Source organism: Podarcis muralis, chromosome 7 (genome assembly GCF_964188315.1).
Source record: "Podarcis muralis chromosome 7, rPodMur119.hap1.1, whole genome shotgun sequence".
NCBI lineage: Eukaryota > Metazoa > Chordata > Lepidosauria > Squamata > Lacertidae > Podarcis > Podarcis muralis.
The window spans coordinates 76371141-76391721 of NC_135661.1; the positions used below are offsets into that span (position 1 = coordinate 76371141).

At 44.1% G+C, this 20581-nt stretch overlaps 2 protein-coding genes across 4 annotated transcripts in view; both read right to left on the minus strand.

Annotated features, from left to right (window-relative positions):
- LOC114603443 (interferon-inducible GTPase 5-like) overlaps positions 1 to 20581 on the minus strand; it is a 67402-nt gene that overhangs the window by 2154 nt on the left and 44667 nt on the right. Inside the window, exons 1-2 of one of the 3 annotated variants that reach the window (XM_077932555.1) lie at positions 2755 to 2872; positions 2427 to 2566 (exon numbers count right to left, since the gene is read on the minus strand). The exons of 1 other annotated variant lie outside the window; for it this stretch is intronic. The gene's annotated coding sequence lies outside the window, so the exon portion shown is untranslated. Of the gene's footprint in view, positions 1 to 2418; positions 2567 to 2754; positions 2873 to 20581 lie in introns of those variants that run through there. One more of the 3 variants, XM_077932554.1, reaches the window with a different exon arrangement.
- Positions 14921 to 17502, minus strand: LOC144328568 (interferon-inducible GTPase 5-like). Its single transcript, XM_077932550.1, has one exon. It carries the CDS (start codon positions 17384 to 17386, stop codon positions 16154 to 16156), a length of 1233 nt encoding a protein of 410 aa, XP_077788676.1. The 5' UTR covers positions 17387 to 17502; the 3' UTR covers positions 14921 to 16153.

Here is a 20581-nt window from a genome sequence, read left to right on the forward strand (position 1 = left end):
ACATCAGGAGCTGGAATTGGTGAGCAATAAAACACCCGTTGTCAGTGAAGTTAACTCTTTACTCAAAGAAAACCAAACAGCACAGACCGAGTCAACATAGCAACTCTTCCCAGTATCTCTTGCCCCAATGAAGCTGTTGTGAGGCCTGTAGGTCCCCACATCCCCCACTCTCTAAGGCTCCTTCGTCCCCAGCAACCTGAATTTCTTTTGTCTTGTCTCTCATTGCTCTGCCCTCTTCATTCCTCTTCATGTTCTGGGAGACCGGGGGGGGGGGGGGGAGGGAAACAAGGGGGAGATTCCCTGTCTCTGCTCTGCCTCTTGACCCCGCTCCAGTTCTGCCTCTGATTCTGGACCCCTCTCTGCCACAGACTCTTCCTGCTCACTAAACCTTGTTGCCTCTTCATTTTCTGACATCTCCTCCTCCTCCCAGTCTGCTCTCTCTTCTCCCTCTGACCACTCATCTCCATCCCACCCCCAATCCCCTGGCTCTGAGACTTATTCCCCAGGAGGTTCTCTTGCGGGTTCCCCAACTGGTGCCTCCCACCACTCCTCTGCTTCCAGCCAGCCCAGGACACAGGAGCAGAGCCCAAGAGCCCTGAATATAGAGGGGGACAAGAGGAAGGGGACTCTCAGCATTTTAAGAAACTGCACTTCCTCATTTTTGATTTGTTTTTTTTTTTTTTTAGGTTGTGGAGGGACACTGTGCCCATTACATTGATGATTAAACCTTACATGTTTTTAGAAAGATGCAACAAAGTGTTACCAGCCTTAAGGTGCAGAAGAGGGGGGTCTGGTCAAAAATAAGAAGGGGTTGGGGCAGTTTTATTTAAGTATGTTTTAAGAGCACATCCTACCTTTAGATACTGTAGTGTAAATTCTGCCCCTGCTTGCCATTTAAGTCAGAGGTTTTCTACCTTTTTGAGTCCACAGCTCCTTTGACCTCCTTTCTGCGGCACCCCTGTGGGGCTCAGGAGCCCAGCTATCTCACCCCTTGCCTGCAGAGCTGGCAGCCTCTCATCCTTTTTCAAACAGCCCCCCCCCTTGTGAAGTCTTCCCTCAGCCTCCTCTCTCCTCTCCTTGGGAGTCTTCTGGAGCCACTGCTGCTACCTGTGGTCTCTGAGCTGCCACCCCCCAGCCCCCAAGAGATGTACCTCCTCACACTGCCCCACAGGGGGCCTGGGACTTGTCTGTCCATTCCCAGCAGCAAGGGCTGGTGGTCTGTCTGGCTGGGCTCCCTCGCCCACTTGCCTGCTTACTCTGAGGCCCCATTTCAGCTCCTGAAAACCAGCACCCCCTGGCCAGCCCCAGAGTCACCTTTCACCTGGGGAGCTTGTAGCCAGGGCTGCTGCAACAAACAGATGTGCAAGCCTTTGGAGGAGGGAGGGAAGGAAGATGGATGGAGGCACAAATTCCTTGCCTCTTGACCGCTTAGCAAACCTTTATTCTCCCCCCCCCCTCGCTCTCTCCCCTCCGAAGAAGTCACCTGGAGGACTGCTGAGATTTTGTGTTGGTGTTGCTGAGAGAGGAGGGGGGTGTTGCATGAGGAAAGTGAGGGGGTAATGAATGAGGTCTCTCTCTCTGCTCCAGGTGTGTGTTGGGTAGGCAGGCGAAGAGCAGCCTGGAAGGGAGGGCTGTGTGCACCAGTGGAGAGATCTGGAATTGCAAGGGGGGGCAAGAGAGGTGGGCTGTGGGCTTTGGATGTGTGTGTGTTTGAGAGAGGGGGGAGGGAGGGGGGAGAGAGAGTATACTATCTCCAAAACCTCCGGCTCTGAGACCAGAAATTTACTATTGTGGAACAAATAAGTATGATATTTTTTGTATGTCTGTGTATTGTTTTACAACTGAATTACATTTTTTAAAAAAACTGTCAACTCACATAAAAATACTGGATTTTTTGTGAAAGAATTCATTACAAGGGGAAGTGCGTGAGGAATTGAATGGGTGGAGGGGCGGGGGTTGGAAGCGAGAGGGAAAGAAGAGCTAATTTGTCCTTGGCTAGGGGGCGCAATATGGACGGTTCTGCCAGGGGCGCCAGATCACCCAGCTAAGGCTCTGCCTGCTTCCAAAGAGCTCCCCCCTCCACTCTGCCAAACCCCAAAAAGGGAAAGAGGCAGGAGGCGAGAGGAGCAGGAGGGCAGCCTCGTAGCAGCTGCAGAGGGGGATGTCGAATGAACACGCGTCACCGCTCGAAAGGGAGACCCGCGTTGATTTCAGAGCAGTTACTTCCTGGTGATGGCAGGTTATTTATTCCCTTTGCAGCGGGGAAGAAGGGCAGCCTTCTCCAACATCATTAAGAGTAAAAATAAACGATCCTGCCGCCCCCCGCCTAGCAATGAGTCAGAGTCTCCTTTAACGCAGACACGCTCAGAAAAAAACAAAAAACACGGAAAACATCAGAGGCGCAGGAGAAATGCTCACCTCCTTACCTGCTGCCAGTCCGATTTTTTTTTTGCAGTAAAGCTCAGTTCCCTCTTCGGAGGCTTTGCTTGCTGGTCTCTCAGGCTTTTCTCCGTCCAACTCTCTTCCTCGCTCTCGCTTTTATTCCCTCTCCCTCCCGGTCGTCGCACTACAAAAAGCAAAGTGGAAAGCGAAAGTAGGAGCGAGGACGAGATTGCAACGCATAGCCAGAGCCGCATTCCCCGCTAGAGGGAGCTCCAAGCAGCCTGATTGCCAGCAGTGCAGCTGCCTTTAAATGGGAAGGTCCCAAAGGCTCACTCGTGAAACTTGAAGCATCCGAGATGGTTAATCTTTTACCTCTGCGGTAGTTGCCTCTGTGCCCGTCTCAGCAGCTCCCGCGTTGTCTGCATTTAAGCCCCACATGGCCCTGATTTCAGGGGGTTGATCTAGATGACCCTTGGGGTCCCTTCCAGATCTGCAATTCTATGATTCTCTGCCTTCCCAGTCCAGCTCTCCTCCTACTGCCGTGTAGATTGGAGTCTTTGCAAAGGACAGTAGAAATTTCAGGGGCAGCGCGAAATGTTTTGACACCTGCAAAGAAGCAGGACGGGTCCTATCGCTTGTTTCAGCTGCTTTGAGGTTTACTGCAATTAAGCAGGACATAAATGCTGCGAAATAAACAGTGTTGTTCCACAATGCTTTCTTCATAGCGTGGATGCCTGCAGCTCATGATCTCGTTGATGTAACAGTGGCAACATTTGTACTATGATGTATTTATTGCTTAAAAAACCCATTACAGCCAAGGTGGTATCTAACATCGATGGTAATAAAGCTTTATGTACTCTCTGGCCCCTATTAACCAGTGCAAATCAGGACAGCCTTGCAGGCAGGATACAATCTGCCACTCACTCCTGATATTTGGGTTGATCTTCTGTAATTCAGAGCAGGGCTTTGAGTGTTGCTTCCCCTGTTCTGTGGAATAGCATTCCTGCAGAGATACAACAGGAACCCACTACCCACAATTTCTGGAATCAACTGAAGATGTTTCATTCTGACAATTTTTCCCAGGTGGATGAATAGGTTGCTGCCATGAGTGTCTATTTAGCATTGTTTGGAAACATATTTACTTTTTTCTGTATTGTATTTAACTGCTTTTCAGCTGTGTTCATTGCATTTTGTACACTGCCTTTTGGGGAAGATAATAATAATAATAATAATAATAATAATAATAATAATAATAATCATAATAAATAGAAGTCCTGATGAATTTTCATGAGAACTTTTAAAAAAAGGAATTAGCCAGCTGATATGGAGTTGGGAAGAGCTGAACTTAAATATTGGAAAAATGAGAAACTGAGAGAAACTGAAAATAATAAATTTGCCCACTTCCCGCAGATCTCCCCCTATGGTGAAGGAAATACTTGCTGCCATTCCCCCTTCTAGACAAATGTTAATGGGGAAGGAGTCCCTGTCCTCTTTTTCAACTCATCTCCCCCACATCTCCTCTAAGATCTGCTCTGGAAAGTTGCTCCCAGCTGGGAAGGTGTGCAAGTCATTTGCTTGGGTGAGGAGAAAACATGATGCAGACAGTGATGTTGAAGCTGGAAGCTCCTCATATCCTTCAGAAGAAGGATATTGACAAGCTGGAACTTGTACAGAGGAGGGCGACCAATCAAAGCTCTGGAAACCAAGCCTCATGAGGAACGGTTGAAGGAGCTGGGTAGGAGCTGGAAAAGAGGAGATTGAGAGGAGATACGATAGCCATCTTCAAATATCTCACACAGAAGAGGGAATAAGCTTGTTTTCTTCTGCTCCAGAGGGTAGGGCCTCAAATGGCTTCAAATTACAAAATTGCACATGACGAAGAAATAGTTTTTTTGTTTTTTTGGAAAAGTTCTAAGATTCTGCAGGCTGCAGAGCAGCTATAGAGCCTGCATGAGAAGCTGGCTTTGCACGGTAGTTCTTGAGCTGAGTCTTTTCAGATTCTGACTTAGGTATCAATGTGATGAAAGCTTCCTTCCACGTTTCTGGTGCCCTCTTCCCATCCATAATCTGGTTACATACCTCCAACAAAGGTTGTATCAAGTAGTCCTTCAGAGTCTTATAATATTTGGAGGTAAGCCCATCCGGCCCTGGAGATTTGCCTAGCTGCATACTTTGAATGGCACCTTCAATTTCCTGTGCAGTTATTTTAGAGTTCAAGATTGATCTTTTGTCTTGAGTTATTTTTGATAATCCATTTGTCTTTAAGAATTGGTCTATCTCAAATTCTTTCTGAGGCCCCTGTGCGTAAAGTTCTTTAAAATATCTGTGGAAACACTTCATAATTTCTTCTGGTTTCTGAACCATTCTCCCTTCAATCTCTAGATTTGTAACTGTATTTAACTTTTGTCTTTTTTTCAGCTGCCAAGCTAGCAGCTTTCCACATTTATTTGCTGATTCAAACGATCTTTGCTTCATCTGTTTAATTTTCCATTCGATTTCTTGATTTATCAATTTAGAATATTGTGCTTGATGGAATTTAATTTCTCTCAGCACTTCTTTTGACTTTGGGTTGGTTCTCAATTTTTTCTCTCCCTGATGAATCTTCTCCATTATTTTGTCCTTCTTTCCATTCCAGAGCTTTTTCTTGATTGAGTTTTGTTGTATAAGAAACCCTCTCATGACAGCTTTGCTAGCGTCCCAGATCATTCTTTTTTCTACTGTAGTGTTCAAATTTATCTCAAAGTAGTCCTTTAACGTTTTTTGGGCCTTTTTCACAATCTCTTGATCTCTTAAAAGGGTGTCATTCATCCTCCATCTGAAGGAACCGGTTTGAGTAAGTCTGAATTCTAATTTCAAAGCGTTGTGGTCGGAGCATGTTTTTGGGCAAATTTCCACCTTTCTGGTCTTGGGTGCCAGCCCTCTGGACGTCCAAATTTGGTCGATCCTTGTCCAGGACAGGTGGGCCTCAGAGAAGAAAGTTCCTTCTTTACCTAGGGGGTTCTTTGTCCTCCATATGTCAATCAGATCCAAATTGTCAATCAGTTCAAAAAAGGTTTTCGGCAGTCTGCCATCAGATGTTAGGTTTTGATTTTGAGACTTATCCATATGTGTAGACACCACTCCATTCATATCTCCCATCATTATGATGTTGTTGTAGTCCAAATAGTCCAGCATAGTCTCATGCAGCTTCTTGAAAAATTCTGATTTCCCGTCGTTTGGCGCATATATTCCTAATATCAAAATTTTTTCTCCTTGTGTCTGAATTTCAATCGCCAGAATTCTTCCTTGTTCATCTTTAAATACAAATTTTGGTGCCAGGCTCTCCTTGGCATATATCACCACGCCTCTTTTCTTGACCTTGTCTGATGAGATAAATTCTTGGCCTAGTCTTTTGTTGACTAAGACTTTCCTGTGGAGCCTGGTCACATGAGTTTCTTGTAAACAAATAATGTCCAATTGTTCTTTCTTCAATATGTGAAATATTTTCCTTCTTTTTTCCGGGGAATTTCCGCCGTTTATATTCCAACTGAGTAGCTGCAGAGACATCCTGTACTATTTTGTTGCACCTAGAGTGGTGTATCTTCTTTATCCTCTGATCCCGAGGGTGTTGGGCCTGGTCCGCCTCCAGGCGGTATCCCAGATTGTGGTAGAGGCCAATGAGTTGCTGCTTCTTTTTGGAGATCTTCTCCGTGGTCGTGCAGGAACTTTTGTAAGTCCTCTGGTGTTCTTATTTTTACCTTCTTCTGCTTATAAGTAAATGATAATCCTTGTGGAAACTCCCACCTGTAACGAATTGTGTTGAGTCTCAACAATCTTGCCAGTTCTGAGTAGGTGGCTCTCAAGTCCAATAACTGTTTTGGTATATCTCTGTAAATTTCGACCCTTCTGTCCTGTATCTCCAGTGAATTTGCGAAGTGTAGGCCTAATATTTTGTCTCTCTCTTCCCTTGATCTCAAAATTATCAAACAATCTCTGGATCTGTCCTTCCTTACCAATCTTCCCAGTCGAAAAGCTGAAACTATTTTAAAATCACTTTCTTCCTTTATGTCCCAGAATTTTGAGAATTCTGTTGTCAAGAATCCAATCAAATCTTCTTGTTCAATTTCTGGAACTGCCCTCAATCTGAGGTTATTCTGACGATTTTTCAGTTCCACCATAGAAAGATAGGCTTGCTGTTCACCAATTTGTTTGTGCAGAGGCTTGACTTCTCCTTTAACTTCCTCGACCTCTTTTTTAGCTGCCGTTGCTATTTGAATAGCTTCCCCAGCTAAATTACGGTTTTCTTCTGTTGCTCCTTGCAATTTTTCAATTGCTTGTGTATGCTGGGAAACCTGGTCAGTCAATTTCTGGATCGAAGATGTAGCTTGGTCAATTTTTAGTGATTGGTTGTCAGCCTTTTGATTTAAAGCTGCCAGTTGCTCCAAGATTTGTTTCAGAACTCCCTCAGATCCTCCTGCTGCCATATCTTCCTGTGCAGGATTTTTGGGCTTTTCGGCTTCTGCCTTTTGTTCGCCCAGCACAGCTGGGACCGAAGATCTGCGTCCCTGAATCAAAGTTGTTTGTACAAGCTGTGCCTGCTTTTTTTCTTTTTCCTTCTCCTTAGCTTCCTTTGCTTTGGCTGCTCTTGTCTTTCCTGTACCACTCATCAGTCAATGTTCAAGGTCAAATTATTGTTGTCCCATGGGAAAGACAGATCCAGTTTAAAAACAATCCAATGAGAGAGAATAAACATAAAGCAGTTCCCAGGCCTTTATATTTCCAAAATCCTCTAGGGGGAGTGCCACCCAAGTTCAGAAAGAAGAAGGCAACTTTTCCGCCATTAAAGTCCCTGTTATGTTAAAAAAAACACAATAGTCCCAGAACAGTAATAAAAAGAGAGTCCTGCAGAGTGTTTTTAACTTTTAACAAAGTTTCAGAAAGGTGCCTGTAACTTGTATCCAATCCAACTTGTTTAAGCTCAAAAGTATCACTTACATCTCTAAAAGTTTGTAACAGTTCCGCAGTTAAACAGTTTCCCCCTCCGGCAGCCCGACGATTTGGAATTTAACTTTCAATAGCCCCCTACCGAGGGGGGTCAGTCCAATTTTTCTTTTGAAAATTTACTCACAAGAAAGTCTGTCTTTCCTCTTTAGCAGTCACTTCTGAAAGTGCATGACAGTCCCTCTTTAGCGCTTCCCTTTTCAGCTGCTTTCCGCTTCTCAGGTCCTTTGCTTTGATCTTAAAAGCAGTACCGGAAGGCGGACTTCCTTTTTATCGTCTCCCGGTTTCAGCCAATTTAAAGTAAAATTTGTTCCCCGCGTTAAACGTCCTTACTCACGGGTTTGTTGTTTCAGCCAGATCTTTTAAGGAAGAAAGGTTGACGCTCATCTGTGACAGCCGCGTCCCATCTCACTCCTGAATGTGGATTACAAAATATTTGCAGACATTTTGGCAAGTAGACTTAAAAAGGTCCTAAATGAAGTAATTCACAAGGACCAAGCAGGCTTTCTCCCTGGTAGACATTTATATGAAAACACTAGAAACATTATTGACATTTTGGAACTCTTGCAAACTAACCTTAATACAAGAGCAGTGTTAATTTTTATTGATGCGGAGAAGGCCTTTGACAACATTTCTTGGATGTTTATGAAAAATTTTTTGGAAGGGATGGGAGTGGGACGGGGATTTGAGAATGGAATAGAGGCAATCTATTCAGAGCAAAAAGCTAAACTGATAGTTAATAATGTGGTGACAGAAGAGTTTAAAATTGAAAAAGGAATACGACAAGGGTGCCCTCTATCCCCTCTCTTATTTATATCAGTCCTGGAGGTGTTGCTGAACATGATCAGGGAGGACCGGTTGGTACAAGGGATAGAGGTCGGAGTGAAACAATATAAATTGAAAGCTTTTGCAGATGACTTAGTTTTGACATTACAGGAGCCAGAACCCAGTACAAAAAGAGTGTTAGAACTTATAGCAGAGTTTGGTCGGGTTGCGGGATTTAAGTTGAACAAACAAAAAACTAAGGTTTTGACCAAAAATTTGACATCTACAGAAACAGAGGGGTTCCAGAGAGAAACAGAATTAAGTGTGGTTAAAAAAGTGAAATACCTAGGGATTTATTTGTCTTCCAAAAACTTGAATTTATTTAAAGATAATTATGAAAAATGTTGGTTGGAAATTAAAAAGGATTTAGAAATTTGGTCAAGATTGAAACTTTCCTTGTTAGGTAGAATTGCAGCTATAAAAATGAATGTATTGCCGAAAACGTTATTTTTATTCCAAACCCTACAGATCGTGGACAGAGTGGAATGCTTCGGAAAATGGCAGAAGGACATATCTAAGTTTGTCTGGCAGGGCAAAAAGCCCCGAATAAAGTTTAAAATATTAACTGACTCGAAAGAAAGAGGGGGGTTTGCCCTGCCGGACTTGAGGTTATATTATGAATCTGCAGCCTTCTGCTGGTTGAAAGATTGGTTCTTGCTAGAAAACACTGATGTCCTAGATCTGGAAGGCTTTGATAATGCTTTTGGTTGGCATGCATACCTATGGTACGACAAGGTTAAAGTTCATAAATTGTTTAAAAACCATATTGTGAGAAAAGCAATTTTTGCAGTCTGGATGAAATACAAAGACTTATTAGAGAGTAAAACCCCGAGGTGGCTATCACCGATGGAGGCCAAGGCTCGAAAAAGGCCCAATATGGAGGCCCAATGGCCGAAATATTGGGAAATAATTGAAAAAATTGGAGACAATTGGAAGCTGCAGAGTCAAGACAAACTAAAAAATAAGGTGCGAGACTGGTTACATTATGATCAAATTCAAGAGGTTTTTAAGTTGGATAAAAAAGTCGGTTTCCAAGTGGAAAAATCGAAATTGGAGACAGAACTACTAGAACCAAAAACTAAGATACTATCGAGAATGTATAACTTGCTGCTTAAGTGGAATACACAGGATGAGACAGTTAAATCTGCCATGATAAAATGGGCACAGGATGTGGGACATAACATTATGTTTGAAGACTGGGAAAGGTTATGGAACACCGGGATAAAATTCACGGCATGTAGTGCCCTGAAAGAAAACATTATGAAAATGATATACCGGTGGTACATGACCCCAGTCAAGCTAGCTAAGATATATCACCTGTCTGATAATAAATGTTGGAAATGTAAGGAGGCAGAAGGGACATTTTTTCACCTCTGGTGGACCTGCCCAAAAGTGAAGGCCTTCTGGGAAATGATTTATAATGAATTGAAAAAGGTATTTAGGTATACCTTCCCTAAGAAACCAGAAGCCTTCCTGCTGGGCATGGTAGACCAGAAAGTGTCAAAGAAAGATAGAACTTTGTTTATGTATGCTAGCACAGCAGCAAGAATACTCATTGCAAAGAATTGGAAGACACAAGATTTACCCACGTTGGAGGAATGGCAGACGCAGTTGATGGACTACATGGAGTTAGCTGAAATGACCGGCAGAATCCGAGATTTGGATGAAGAATCAGTTGAGGGGGATTGGAAAAAATTTAAAGACTATTTGCAAAAATATTATAAGTTGTATGAATCTTAAGATAGTGCATGTTATTGGAAATGTTATGCTTTAGCAAAAATGATTAAGCAAATGGTAAAATAAGTCATAAATGAGAAAAGAAGATAAGTGAACCAAACATATTATGTTTATTTTAAAAGTATTAAAATTGAGATACAACATATTGAATACGGAGACATAATAACTGAAAGTTGTAACAAGGTTTGAAATAAGGTAACAAATTGCTGATATTGTTATTACAAAGAATGCAGATTTGGAAGGTGTGGGGAAGTCCAATGGGGATATACGGAAAGTGGAATGTTTATATATCTATAACTTTATTAAGGTTTTTTCTTTTTCTTTTGTTAAAAAAAAATGTTTCTTGTATTTGGTTTCTTCTGTACTATTTGGAATCTACAAAACTATGAAAAGAAACGCAATAAAAAATATTATAAAAAAAAAAGAGAGAGAGAGAAGCTGGCTTTGCAAACCAGGCAGGCAGGAAGGACACCAAACTCTCCTCAGAGTGTTCCTAGACTGACAGCAAAGCCTGTGTCTTATCTGACACCCTCAGCCTTAGGAGTCCCTAGCATTATCCCTTCAAGGGTTTCTCCAGCCTCACGCAGAGAGACTCCTCTTTCCTTCCCCCATCTTGTCCCCCAGCTTCCTGCAGCCTTGGCAGCTGGAGCTCTTTGCCACCCCCGCCCTCCGACTCCTTCTCAGTGCAGACCAGGCAGGCAGGGAGCAGCTGCATCTGCAAAGCCAACTGAGAAGCGTCTACAGCAGGAATTTCTTGTCCCACGCTCTCAGTGCCAGCAGTGGCAATTTTAATCTGAAATCTTTTGACACACTGTACTGCGGACAGAGTTCAGAAATGGCTGGCGCTAATAAAGTTCCCTATGGCAGAATGCCCCTATCACTATGGGTCTTTCGGACTCTGAGATATGATCCAAAAATAATAAACCAGCGCGAACATGTACTGCTCAGCAACAGAGCATTTATAATAAATTATATTATCAGCTCTGTTGCTGATTATTTATTTATCCTGCTTAATCTTAGAAAGGGGAAGGGAGCTGCAGCTTTTTGTTATCTTGGAGCAGAAATTATATCCTGTTTCCAAGTTTTCCTCTCCCCCACCCTTGACCAGCACACAGCTCTGCTCAAACAGGTGATTTCTGAGAAAACGAAACCTAAATGAGTTCGCCCTAGTTCCTCCCCCTTGTAAATAATTTCTTGGATTGTGCTGGGTCATGACAAAGAGCAAAAGGAAGCAGAAATTTCTGCAGCCTGAAAGCAGAGGAAGAGAATGCAAAGGAAGTTTTCCCCAACAGTCCAAAGAACAAATTTGTTTGGAGTCTTTGCATCATGTCATCCCATTTCTCCTGAGTTTTGACGCAGTGTGATCCCCACATGGCTGGCTCCAAAGGGCAGAATAACTGAAGAAACCCCACATGGGATATGGTGTGGGGTAAAAGCAGGAGCCCTATGCCCAGGATACCACAGTTATGGCTTTCCCAAAAGAATTCTAGGTATGGTAGTTAGTTAAAGGTGCTGAGAGTTGTTAGGAGGCCCCTATTCCCTTCACAGAAGTACAATTCCCAAAAGTGATTTAGCAGCCTCTTTAATCAGAAGTGCCTGGGCACCATTTTTGCGTGCAGAGCTGAGCCGCGATGGGTGAAAGAGGGAGAGGAGCTGGGGAGCATGAGAATGACTTGCGCACAGTTCTAGAACCAGCTCCCAGGGGCCGAGATATTGAAATATTGGAGGGGGGCTGCTCCCCAAAAGGTGATGGGCATTGCCATTCAAATGGGGTGCGCACGCCACATCTTGTGATATATGAGGTGAGGCAGGGCTTATATGCCTCCCCCCATATTTTAAGTTGGCACCCCAGCACACAGTCCTGTTACCTCTGTTGCTTGGCTCCCTCTCCCTCTCCAAGCCCAGCAGGAGTTGTGTTCCTGCTACTTTCTCACAAGGACAAGGGCAATGCCCATCATCTTTTTTGGGGAGGGGGCGCCCCTCCAATATGATATTTGGAGGGGAAACACATGTAGTCTCCTAACTCTGTGGTTAAAGTGGTTATCAGAGGCTGTCACAGGGGGAGGGGCCTGCCCTGAAGCATGCTGGGCAAGTGTAAACCCCATGAGACCCCGAGGTGTGCCCCCCCCAGCATTTTCTCCCTAGGGGTGGGGGGGATACATGCAGCTCCTCCTATTCTGCAAGAGGTCACTGCACTGGCATTAGTTCTCTCCCAGTGTTTTGCATTGCTTGCTTTCACGAATGTAATTCAGCATCAAACTCTGCCCTCAGCATGGCAACCCCAAATTTCCAGAGCTTGTTTCCGTGAACTCATTACGGAGGTAGACACCATGTTTCCTTCCCTCTTGTCCAGCTGTATACTGGAGCTGACTACTTTCACCACTCCAGGAGATTCAGGTTTGAGAGACTCCCTTGCATAGCAGCCAATTCCTAGGGGATGTTTCATATACCTTGGGTTAAGTATTTAATTCGTTCCGGAGGTCTGTTCTTAACCTGAAACTGTTCTTAACCTGAAACACCACTTTAACTAATGGGGCCTCCTGCTGCTGCCGTGCTGCTGGAGGCCGATTTCTGTTCTCATCCTGAAGCAAAGTTCTTAACCCGAGGTACTATTTCTGGCATGTTGTTGTTGTTTAGTCGTTTAGTCGTGTCCGACTCTTCGTGACCCCATGGACCAGAGCACGCCAGGCACCTCTGTCCTCCAGACAGGCTCTGTCCTCCAGACAGGCACCTCTGTCCTCCAGACTGGCTTAGCGGAGTGTGTAACCTGAAGCGTATGTAACTCGAGGTGCCACTGTATGTTGGAAGGTGCCCAGGCTGGCTGGCGCATTCCAGTCAGATGGGCAGGGTACAAATAATATTTTTTTGTCATTGTTGTTGTTGCTCTGAGTCATTTTGGATGGTGTTTGGCATTGTTGTTGTTGTTAATTGAATTCATATACCGCCCTATACTTGGGGGTCTCAGGGCGTTTCACAGAATAAAATCAAGATAGAAAACCAGAAGATACCACATAAAAACAAACAAACAGAACAATACCGCCCCCCCCAAAAAACACATTTTAAAAGGGCATAGGATGCAAATTAGATCCGCCAAAGGCCTGGTTGGAAAGAAATGATTTTGCCTAGCGCCTATAGGTGTATAATGAAGGCGCCAGGCAAACGTCCCTGGGGAGAGCATTCCACAGATGGGCAGCCACTGCAGAGAAGGCCTGTTCTTGTGTTGCCACACTCTAAACCGCTTGAGGAGGGGCCACACGAAGGAGGGTCTCGGAAGATGTTCTCATGGTCCGGGTAGGTTCATATGTTGTTGTGATTCCAAATATATAAATTGTTTTTAAAGATGGAATTGTGAGAGAGCTGGGTTGGCTGGCCTGATCTAGTGTGATCTGGGATTGCCTCAACATAATCTGACCCAATCCTATGTTGATACAAATTGGCCCAGTCCAATTCATTAACTGGATTGGGCTGGATCTGATGCACAGCCCAAGTGAAACGTGTTCTTAAATAAACTGAAATTTTTCTAGCAACACTTAGCTCTAGAGCCCCTGCTGCCATATTGTCCCAAGTCTCTTTCTCAGTTGCCATAATTCTCCCCATGAAGTTCCATTCTCAGCGCCACAGAAGCTTCAACATGGAACATAAGTCCCTTGCAGTTCGCTCTCAGCTGTTCAGAAAGCCAAAGCAGTGTTGTAAATCAGATGGTGTTGGGCAGAGTCTGAGAAGCTTGTGCTCAGACCCACCCATGAAAATATCAAATAAGTATGGAGGAAAGTAAACCCACTTAACTTCCTCCACAAAGATCCCCTGGATTTAGGTAGGCTCAATCCAATTTGTAGGTTCTCCTATCCTGCAAATTTCACCCACTTTGGCCAAAAAGGGATTATTTGATTCCTCATTATAATGAATGGGGACACAGAGCTCTATTTGGTTAGAGTTGTGTGGAACCCAAAACACAGTTATAAGCAGAGAGAATACAGAGTAATTAATGCACAGATACTTGGTCACACCTAGTGAGTTGGAATGTGTTTGTCAGGAGTGCGTGCAGGAGCCTGGCCCTGTGACTGGTAGGGCTTTGCAGGATTGGGACCTTCCTGAGTTTGGCCTGTAAGGGCAAGGCGCCGCACAGGGGAGGCTTGACAGAATACTCGTAGCACCTGGTGGCAGGGGTCAGGAGGGGTATATAAGACCAGCAGTTCCCTCTGGCTCTTTGCCACAGCAATACACTACCCACCTAGCTGTGCTTCGGTTTCCTGACTCCTGGTTTCCTGATTCATGGGCTCTTGGCTTCCTGACCCCTGGACTGCTGATTCCTGCTTCCCGTCCTCTACCCCTCTCCCGACGTACCGAGCCAGGACTCCAACTGCCTGTAACCCAGACCGTGACAGTGTTTTGCTATTTGTCAATAAAAACTATATTACTTTGTCTGTTTATTTGTGTTTGCAGCCAGTGGGGGAACATTTCAACCTCCAAGGCTTTAAGGCTGTAAGGCTTTACAGAAAAGTTGCATTCTGAGGAGGGTTAAACTCATTCCACAAATGTTTTCTCAAAAACCAAGAAACAAAAAAATGGAAAATAAAAAGCACATATCCCTCAAAAACAAAGAAAGAATAAGAAGTACCGATCTGGAGTTATCTGTGGCAGGAGGACACCCAAAACTCCCTCTACTCCAACTATGTTGAAGATGAACCAGTCTTTCTCTTTCATAGCATCCCAAAATACAAGGAAATTTGTGGGTATGTGTATGCTTACTTCCCAAGGAAAAACCCTCCCCAAAGGCTCAGGCTTCCCCTACCCACCCACCCAGCTGGTGAAGAAAAGAAAAGATTAATCATTACAGCAAGGAGGCTGAGAGAAAACAGGCTTGTGGTTCAGGTTAGGACACCTAAATTTCGACCGTTGCCTGTAGCTTTCCCATGCCTGGATTAAATGATTTTTTACAACTAAAATTGGAACAGTTGGGGAAATAATTGCCGTAGGGAGGATTCAGAAAAAAACATTTCTTAAAATTTTAATATTTATTATTTCATTGAGATTAAGTAAATAAGGCAAAAGGAAAGAATAGCAATCAAAGGAGGCAGAGAGTACATTAAAACATTTTTAAAAGCAGAAATAACAAAATAACCACAAAATATACTAAAGGCTACAGAACTATATAGTATATTTTTGCATGGATAAGCATGTCTCGCAGGATCCCACCCAAGACGATATCTGTGTTAGATCTTGTTTAATTTCAACTGCTTCAGATTTTGATATCTCCTCATGAAGATCAGTAACTTTTTGATCCAGGGCTGTAATTTTAAGATTCGCCTTTGCTAAATTATCCTTCAGACATTAATTCTGCGTCACAATTTACTTAAGCGTATCAGCAACAGGACTCTCTGAAGCCATTTCTCTTCTCTTCTTTTCTTTTTTGCCACTGCAAATTTGCTGCATGTTGGAGGGGAAGGCATCCATCGCTTTAACACTGACAGGTAGGAGATAAGAAACCTCTTAACAGGACAAAAATTGCCCATGCAGGCTACTGATTAAGCATTGTTACAATAGGGCTGCCTTATGTCTGTGATTCGTCTGTTGGAAGTAGTGTCCAAGCAGAATTTTTGAAAATTGGTAAAAATGTCTGTGAAATGTCAGAAGTGTTGATTTTTTGGGGTGAATTTCCTTTAAAATAGCTCAGAAACGTCTTTTGTTTTTGGGAGATTTTGTCAAAAAAAGCTCATCAACTTTGCCCTCTCCATCTCTATAACTTTGCCCCTTCCCCAATAAGCAAAAAGCTCTATAACTTTTGTGTCCAGATTTTCACTTTGCGAAATACAATGGTACCTCGGGTTAAGTACTCAATTCTTTCCAGAGGTCCATTCTTAACCTACAACTGTTCTTAACCTGAAGCACCGCTTTAGTTAATGGGGCCTCCTGCTGCTGTCGCGCCGCTGGAGCACGATTTCTGTTCTCATCCTGAAGCAAAGTTTTTAACCCAAGGTACTATTTCTGGGTTAGCGGAGTCTGTAACCTGAAGTTTATGTAACCTGAAGCGTATGTAACCCGAGGTACCACTGTATGGCAGTGCTACAAGTGCTGAGCTGAAGAGTAATAAAGGAAGCATGCTAGGATGCCATTTTGCAAGACCAGAAGTCGAACTTGTGAAGAAAGCAATTGGTTGATGCTGTGGTAGAAAGATGAGATTATGCATGTTGTACCTGGATGTCTCTTCCCAGGTAGATGTATTGGCTGTTTACTTGCGTCTCTTGGGCTCAGCAGCCTTTGCCTGAACTTTCTCTGCATCTTTCACAGCATTTTCCAGGAAATTCTTCAGCAAGTAGAATGTGGTAGCAAAAGAACTGCCCCCACCATAGAGAGACCCCAACACAGGTATGAAATCCAGAACCAGCTCTACCGCTGTGATTGCTCCCCATATTACTGACCTCTTCAAGAGACTCACGGCGAATTCTGTTGTGATCATACCAGTGCTTGGGGTATGTTCAATAACAGATTTCAACTCCTCAACAGGTTTCCCCACATGATTTGCTAGTATATTGAGAGAATTTTCATCCAAGCCAAAAACTTTGCAGATATGGCTCATTGTCCAAACCACAATGCCAATGTCACAACCAAGTGATAGGAATGGGAGAGGAATCAACCCAACAGTACAACTCACCATGGCATTTTTCCATATCAGGCTCTCCATGGCAGCCTTTTTCTTTTTAATGCTATCTTTTGTTAAAATTGGAAGACACATAATTAAAACATCTCTCTTGATTTCATCCTGTTCCTTTTCAAAGGTCTCTTGAAGGAGGGGGAAATCATACTTGCTCAAATCCCACCTTGATATCAGAAAGACCCTTGGAGAAGACTCACCTAACGCCTTCAATTTATCATAGCATTCTTTCCGTATAACATCAAGAGCCTTCTTCTCAGACTGCATCTTCTCATAGGTGTCCTCCTCACTGATGCCTTCTGACTTCCAGGTGTTTTCTATATCGATATCCACTTTGCTGCGCACAAAGTAGAATTTCTTCTTATTTTTCTGGATCTCAAGAGCCAAATTGGTGTCATCCTTAGTGAAGCGTTCCGAGGAGATGATGAAGAAAAAATCATACTTGCTGAAATTGACCTTTGTTAGGTATTCCTCTGCATTAAATTCATTTGTTCCAATTCCTGGTAGATCCCAAAATTTGACTTTGGGGAATGCAGGGTGTGTATATTCTTCTGGCACCATTGTTGTTTCTGTCACCCCCGTCTTAGCTGCACCCTTTTCCTGATCTTTCATTCCTCGCAGGGCATTGACAAAAGATGATTTCCCGACACCACATCTTCCTGTGATGGCAATTTCCAACGTAATGTTATTTAATAAATTTGACTGCTGTTGAGCTTCAGCTGAAACAGCTTCAAATGTTTTTTTCTCCAAAGCAGCCTTCAATTCAGCAAGGTCTTTTTTTAAGGTTTCTATTATTATGGCAAGATCCATGGCAGTGATTCCTTGTGGCTCAGTTTATCTGAGAAGGAGAAGAAAGCTCTAATAGTTAAATGCTATCTTTCCACACACTTTTCTGGTCATCTTTACAATCTGCGGTTTATGTGGGAAAATCAATTTACTTAGGGCATGTCACTGAGACTAGTGGGTTGTTTGAGCAGCAGTAGGTAGTATTTCAATAAAGTGAAGAATTGTGCCTGTTGTCAATCTCTCAGAAATCTATATGTGCATGCATTCACACATAACCCTTAAAACATGTTTATGTGAGATGTGGATCTTTTTTGAACTCAAATTGTTCATTCCTCTAGAGGAGGCATGGCCAAACTTGGCCCTCCAGCTGTTTTGGGACTACAACTCCCAGCATCATTGACCACTAGTCCTGTTAGCCTGGGATGATGGGAGTTGCAGTCCCAAAACAGCTGGAGGGCTGAGTTTGGCCATGCCTGCTCTAGAGACTTGACTAAAGGAAGCATTTACACACAAACTAAGGATTCCTCTTTTTTTTTTTTTTTTTTGGCTAAAACTTTGGATAAAACACTTAATAAATAAATAAGCCAATGCACTGTGCGTATCCCTAGCATATTCTGCCTAAGCCTTGTCCTGCCACTTTCACAAAAGTCACCATAAAATGAAGAATATTTTTAGAAATGTCACCAAGGGGGAGATAAAAAAAGGAGTCAAAGGGTAGAAATAAGTGATGCAGAAAGAGCCCAGAAATATTCTTAAAGGGCAATACTCAATACTGGGGGAAATATCCACATTGGGTTCTTGTCAACTAACCTTTATTCAGCGATGATTCATGACTCACTGAAATTAATAACCATGCCTAAGATCCATCAATTTTAATAGGTCTACTCTGAGTAAATGTTAGTTGAAGGCAACCCATTATCTTGGGTTGTAACATTATCTTGGACTGAAAGCTATATACATATAGCGGATAAATAAATAAATGAAATACAGCTATAGGAAAAAAGGGCTATGAGAAAGTCACAGAATCATAGCACTGTAGAGTTGGAAGGGACCCTGAGGATCATCTAGTCCAACCCCCTGCAATATGCAGCTGGTCCATACAGGGATTGAACCTGCAACCTTGAGTGTTATCAGCACCATGGTCTAACCAACTGAGCTATCCAGGCTCATGCGGCAGCACCTACCCAGAACCAAGAGAAGCTCCATCTTCTGCCCTGCTCTGCCTCGAACCCTTGCCGTGAAGTTTTTCTAATCAGAAGTGGCGCAGATACTATTTTTACACACCAGCAAGTGCTGAGACGCAGCCCTGACAAAGCGGGTGGGGCCATGAACTACATTGCAATGCTTATAGACGCCTTTTATTAAACTCGGGCGTGGGGGGGGGGAAGAGGGGGACACCTTTATAGCAGCACGAGCTCTGCTTGCTCCCTGGTGATGGCATGTTATTTGCCGCGGGGAAGAAGAGCAGCCTTCTCGAACATCATTGTTAACAATAATATTATTGTTAATGATATGATATATGATATCACAATAGCTATAATGTAATGGTTAATATAATAACAATAAAAATGTAAAAAAAAAACAAAACAAATAAAAGGTAAACAACAGCAACAGCAATTGTTTCTGCCACCCCCACCAAGCAAGGAGCTCAGAATCTCCTTTAACGCAAAGAAGCTCAAACAGAAACGGAAATCATTCTAGAACGAGGAGAAAAGTTCAACTCCTTACCTCCTGCCGCACTTATATTTTGCAGCCAAGCTCAGTCCTCTTCTTGGAGGTTTTGCTTCGAGATTTCTCGTGCTTTTCTCCGTCCTGCTATCTCCCTCTGTCTCCCTTTTATACCCTCTTCCTCCTGATTGTCACACTACTAAAAGCAAAAAAGAATGCGAAGGTAACCAGCGAGGATGAGATAAGATAGCAACAACTAGCCGAAGCCGCATTCCTGGCCAGAGGGAGCTTGTTTGCGCAGAACTATGTTGCTGGCGAGGCGTGGGGAGAGGAAAACTAGTAAACAGGATGCAATTTCTGCTCCAAGATTTTTACCCATCTACCATGGCCACATTCTCCCCCTCTCCCCACATGGCATTTTAGTAGGCCTCATCTAAAACCATGTATCAGTATGAGACCACCCCATCCTCTCTAATCTTACACAGTTACACCACTGCTTGTACGAGTGGCAAACAGAGAATGACAAAGAGGCAATGAGCCTCCATTGGTCTGTCATCTGAAGGAAATGCACTGTGCTAAAGTTCTCCTGAGCTTTCTACCAAGTAGCAATGAGGCAAACATGGAATTGGAACCTGGACCTGGGGCACAGACTCACTTGACGTTGTGGTGAGCCTCAGGCCTGGAAAGGGTGGTCATAGGTAGTCAGAGACTGTGTCAGCAACAGTAAGTAAAAGCTCATGTGACATGAGGTAGACGTGCACATGGCTGGCTTTGTGGCAAAAAGTATACAATCAAATAAGAGATGATGCAAGCTGCAGAACACCACTATATAAGGGAATAAGCGTAATTGGGGAATATAATTGGTCAAGAAAGGTTATGGCAAGGGGAGAGGGGTATAACAGAGGGGGCTTGCCAAGCCTCAGGTCCAGCCTTTGGGTGCAATCCCCCTGGACCATGCTTCTGTACAGAGCCAATAAACGAACTTCTTCTTCACCAAACGCATCATGTGTGTGACTCTTTGGAGGAACTTAAGAGAGAGTTCAGATTCTCCTGCAACAACACGAGTTCAGCCATGATGCATCCCTACTTGGCCTCTGCTCAATTAGTCCTTAGGCAACACAAGCCACCTATTCTCACCTTCTTAGCTAGTAGCTGCCAAGCCTTAGAAAAGGGAATTCTGTAACCTAGCAGACTGCAGCTGGGAATTTTGATGTCAAAATTCAAAACAGGAGGGAGGGGGTCCAGGCAGCAGTGGCGTAGCGTGGGGGGTGCAGGGGGGCTGGCCGCACCGGGCGCAACATCTGGGGGGGCGCGCTCGCCGCCTCCGGAGTCGCCGAAGAGCCTCGGGCGCAGGCTATAGCAGAGCCCCATGTCTCGGGAAGGAGGAAGCCCTGGCCATGGGCGCTACCCCCAGGTGGTGCAGCAGGAGCCAGGCAGCGAAGGGGAGCCCGGGGGAGCGGAGGCGCCGCGGGGACACGGCTCGGGAGCTGCCCCTGAGGAGCCAGAGCATCGTCCCCGGGAGGAGAGGAGGAGCGGTGGCGGTGGCGGCGG

Bases quoted from the DNA above. Each gene is read 5' to 3' on its own strand.
- LOC144328568 (XM_077932550.1), bottom strand. From the start codon at position 17,386: ATGGATCTTGCCATAATAATAGAAACCTTAAAAAAAGACCTTGCTGAA.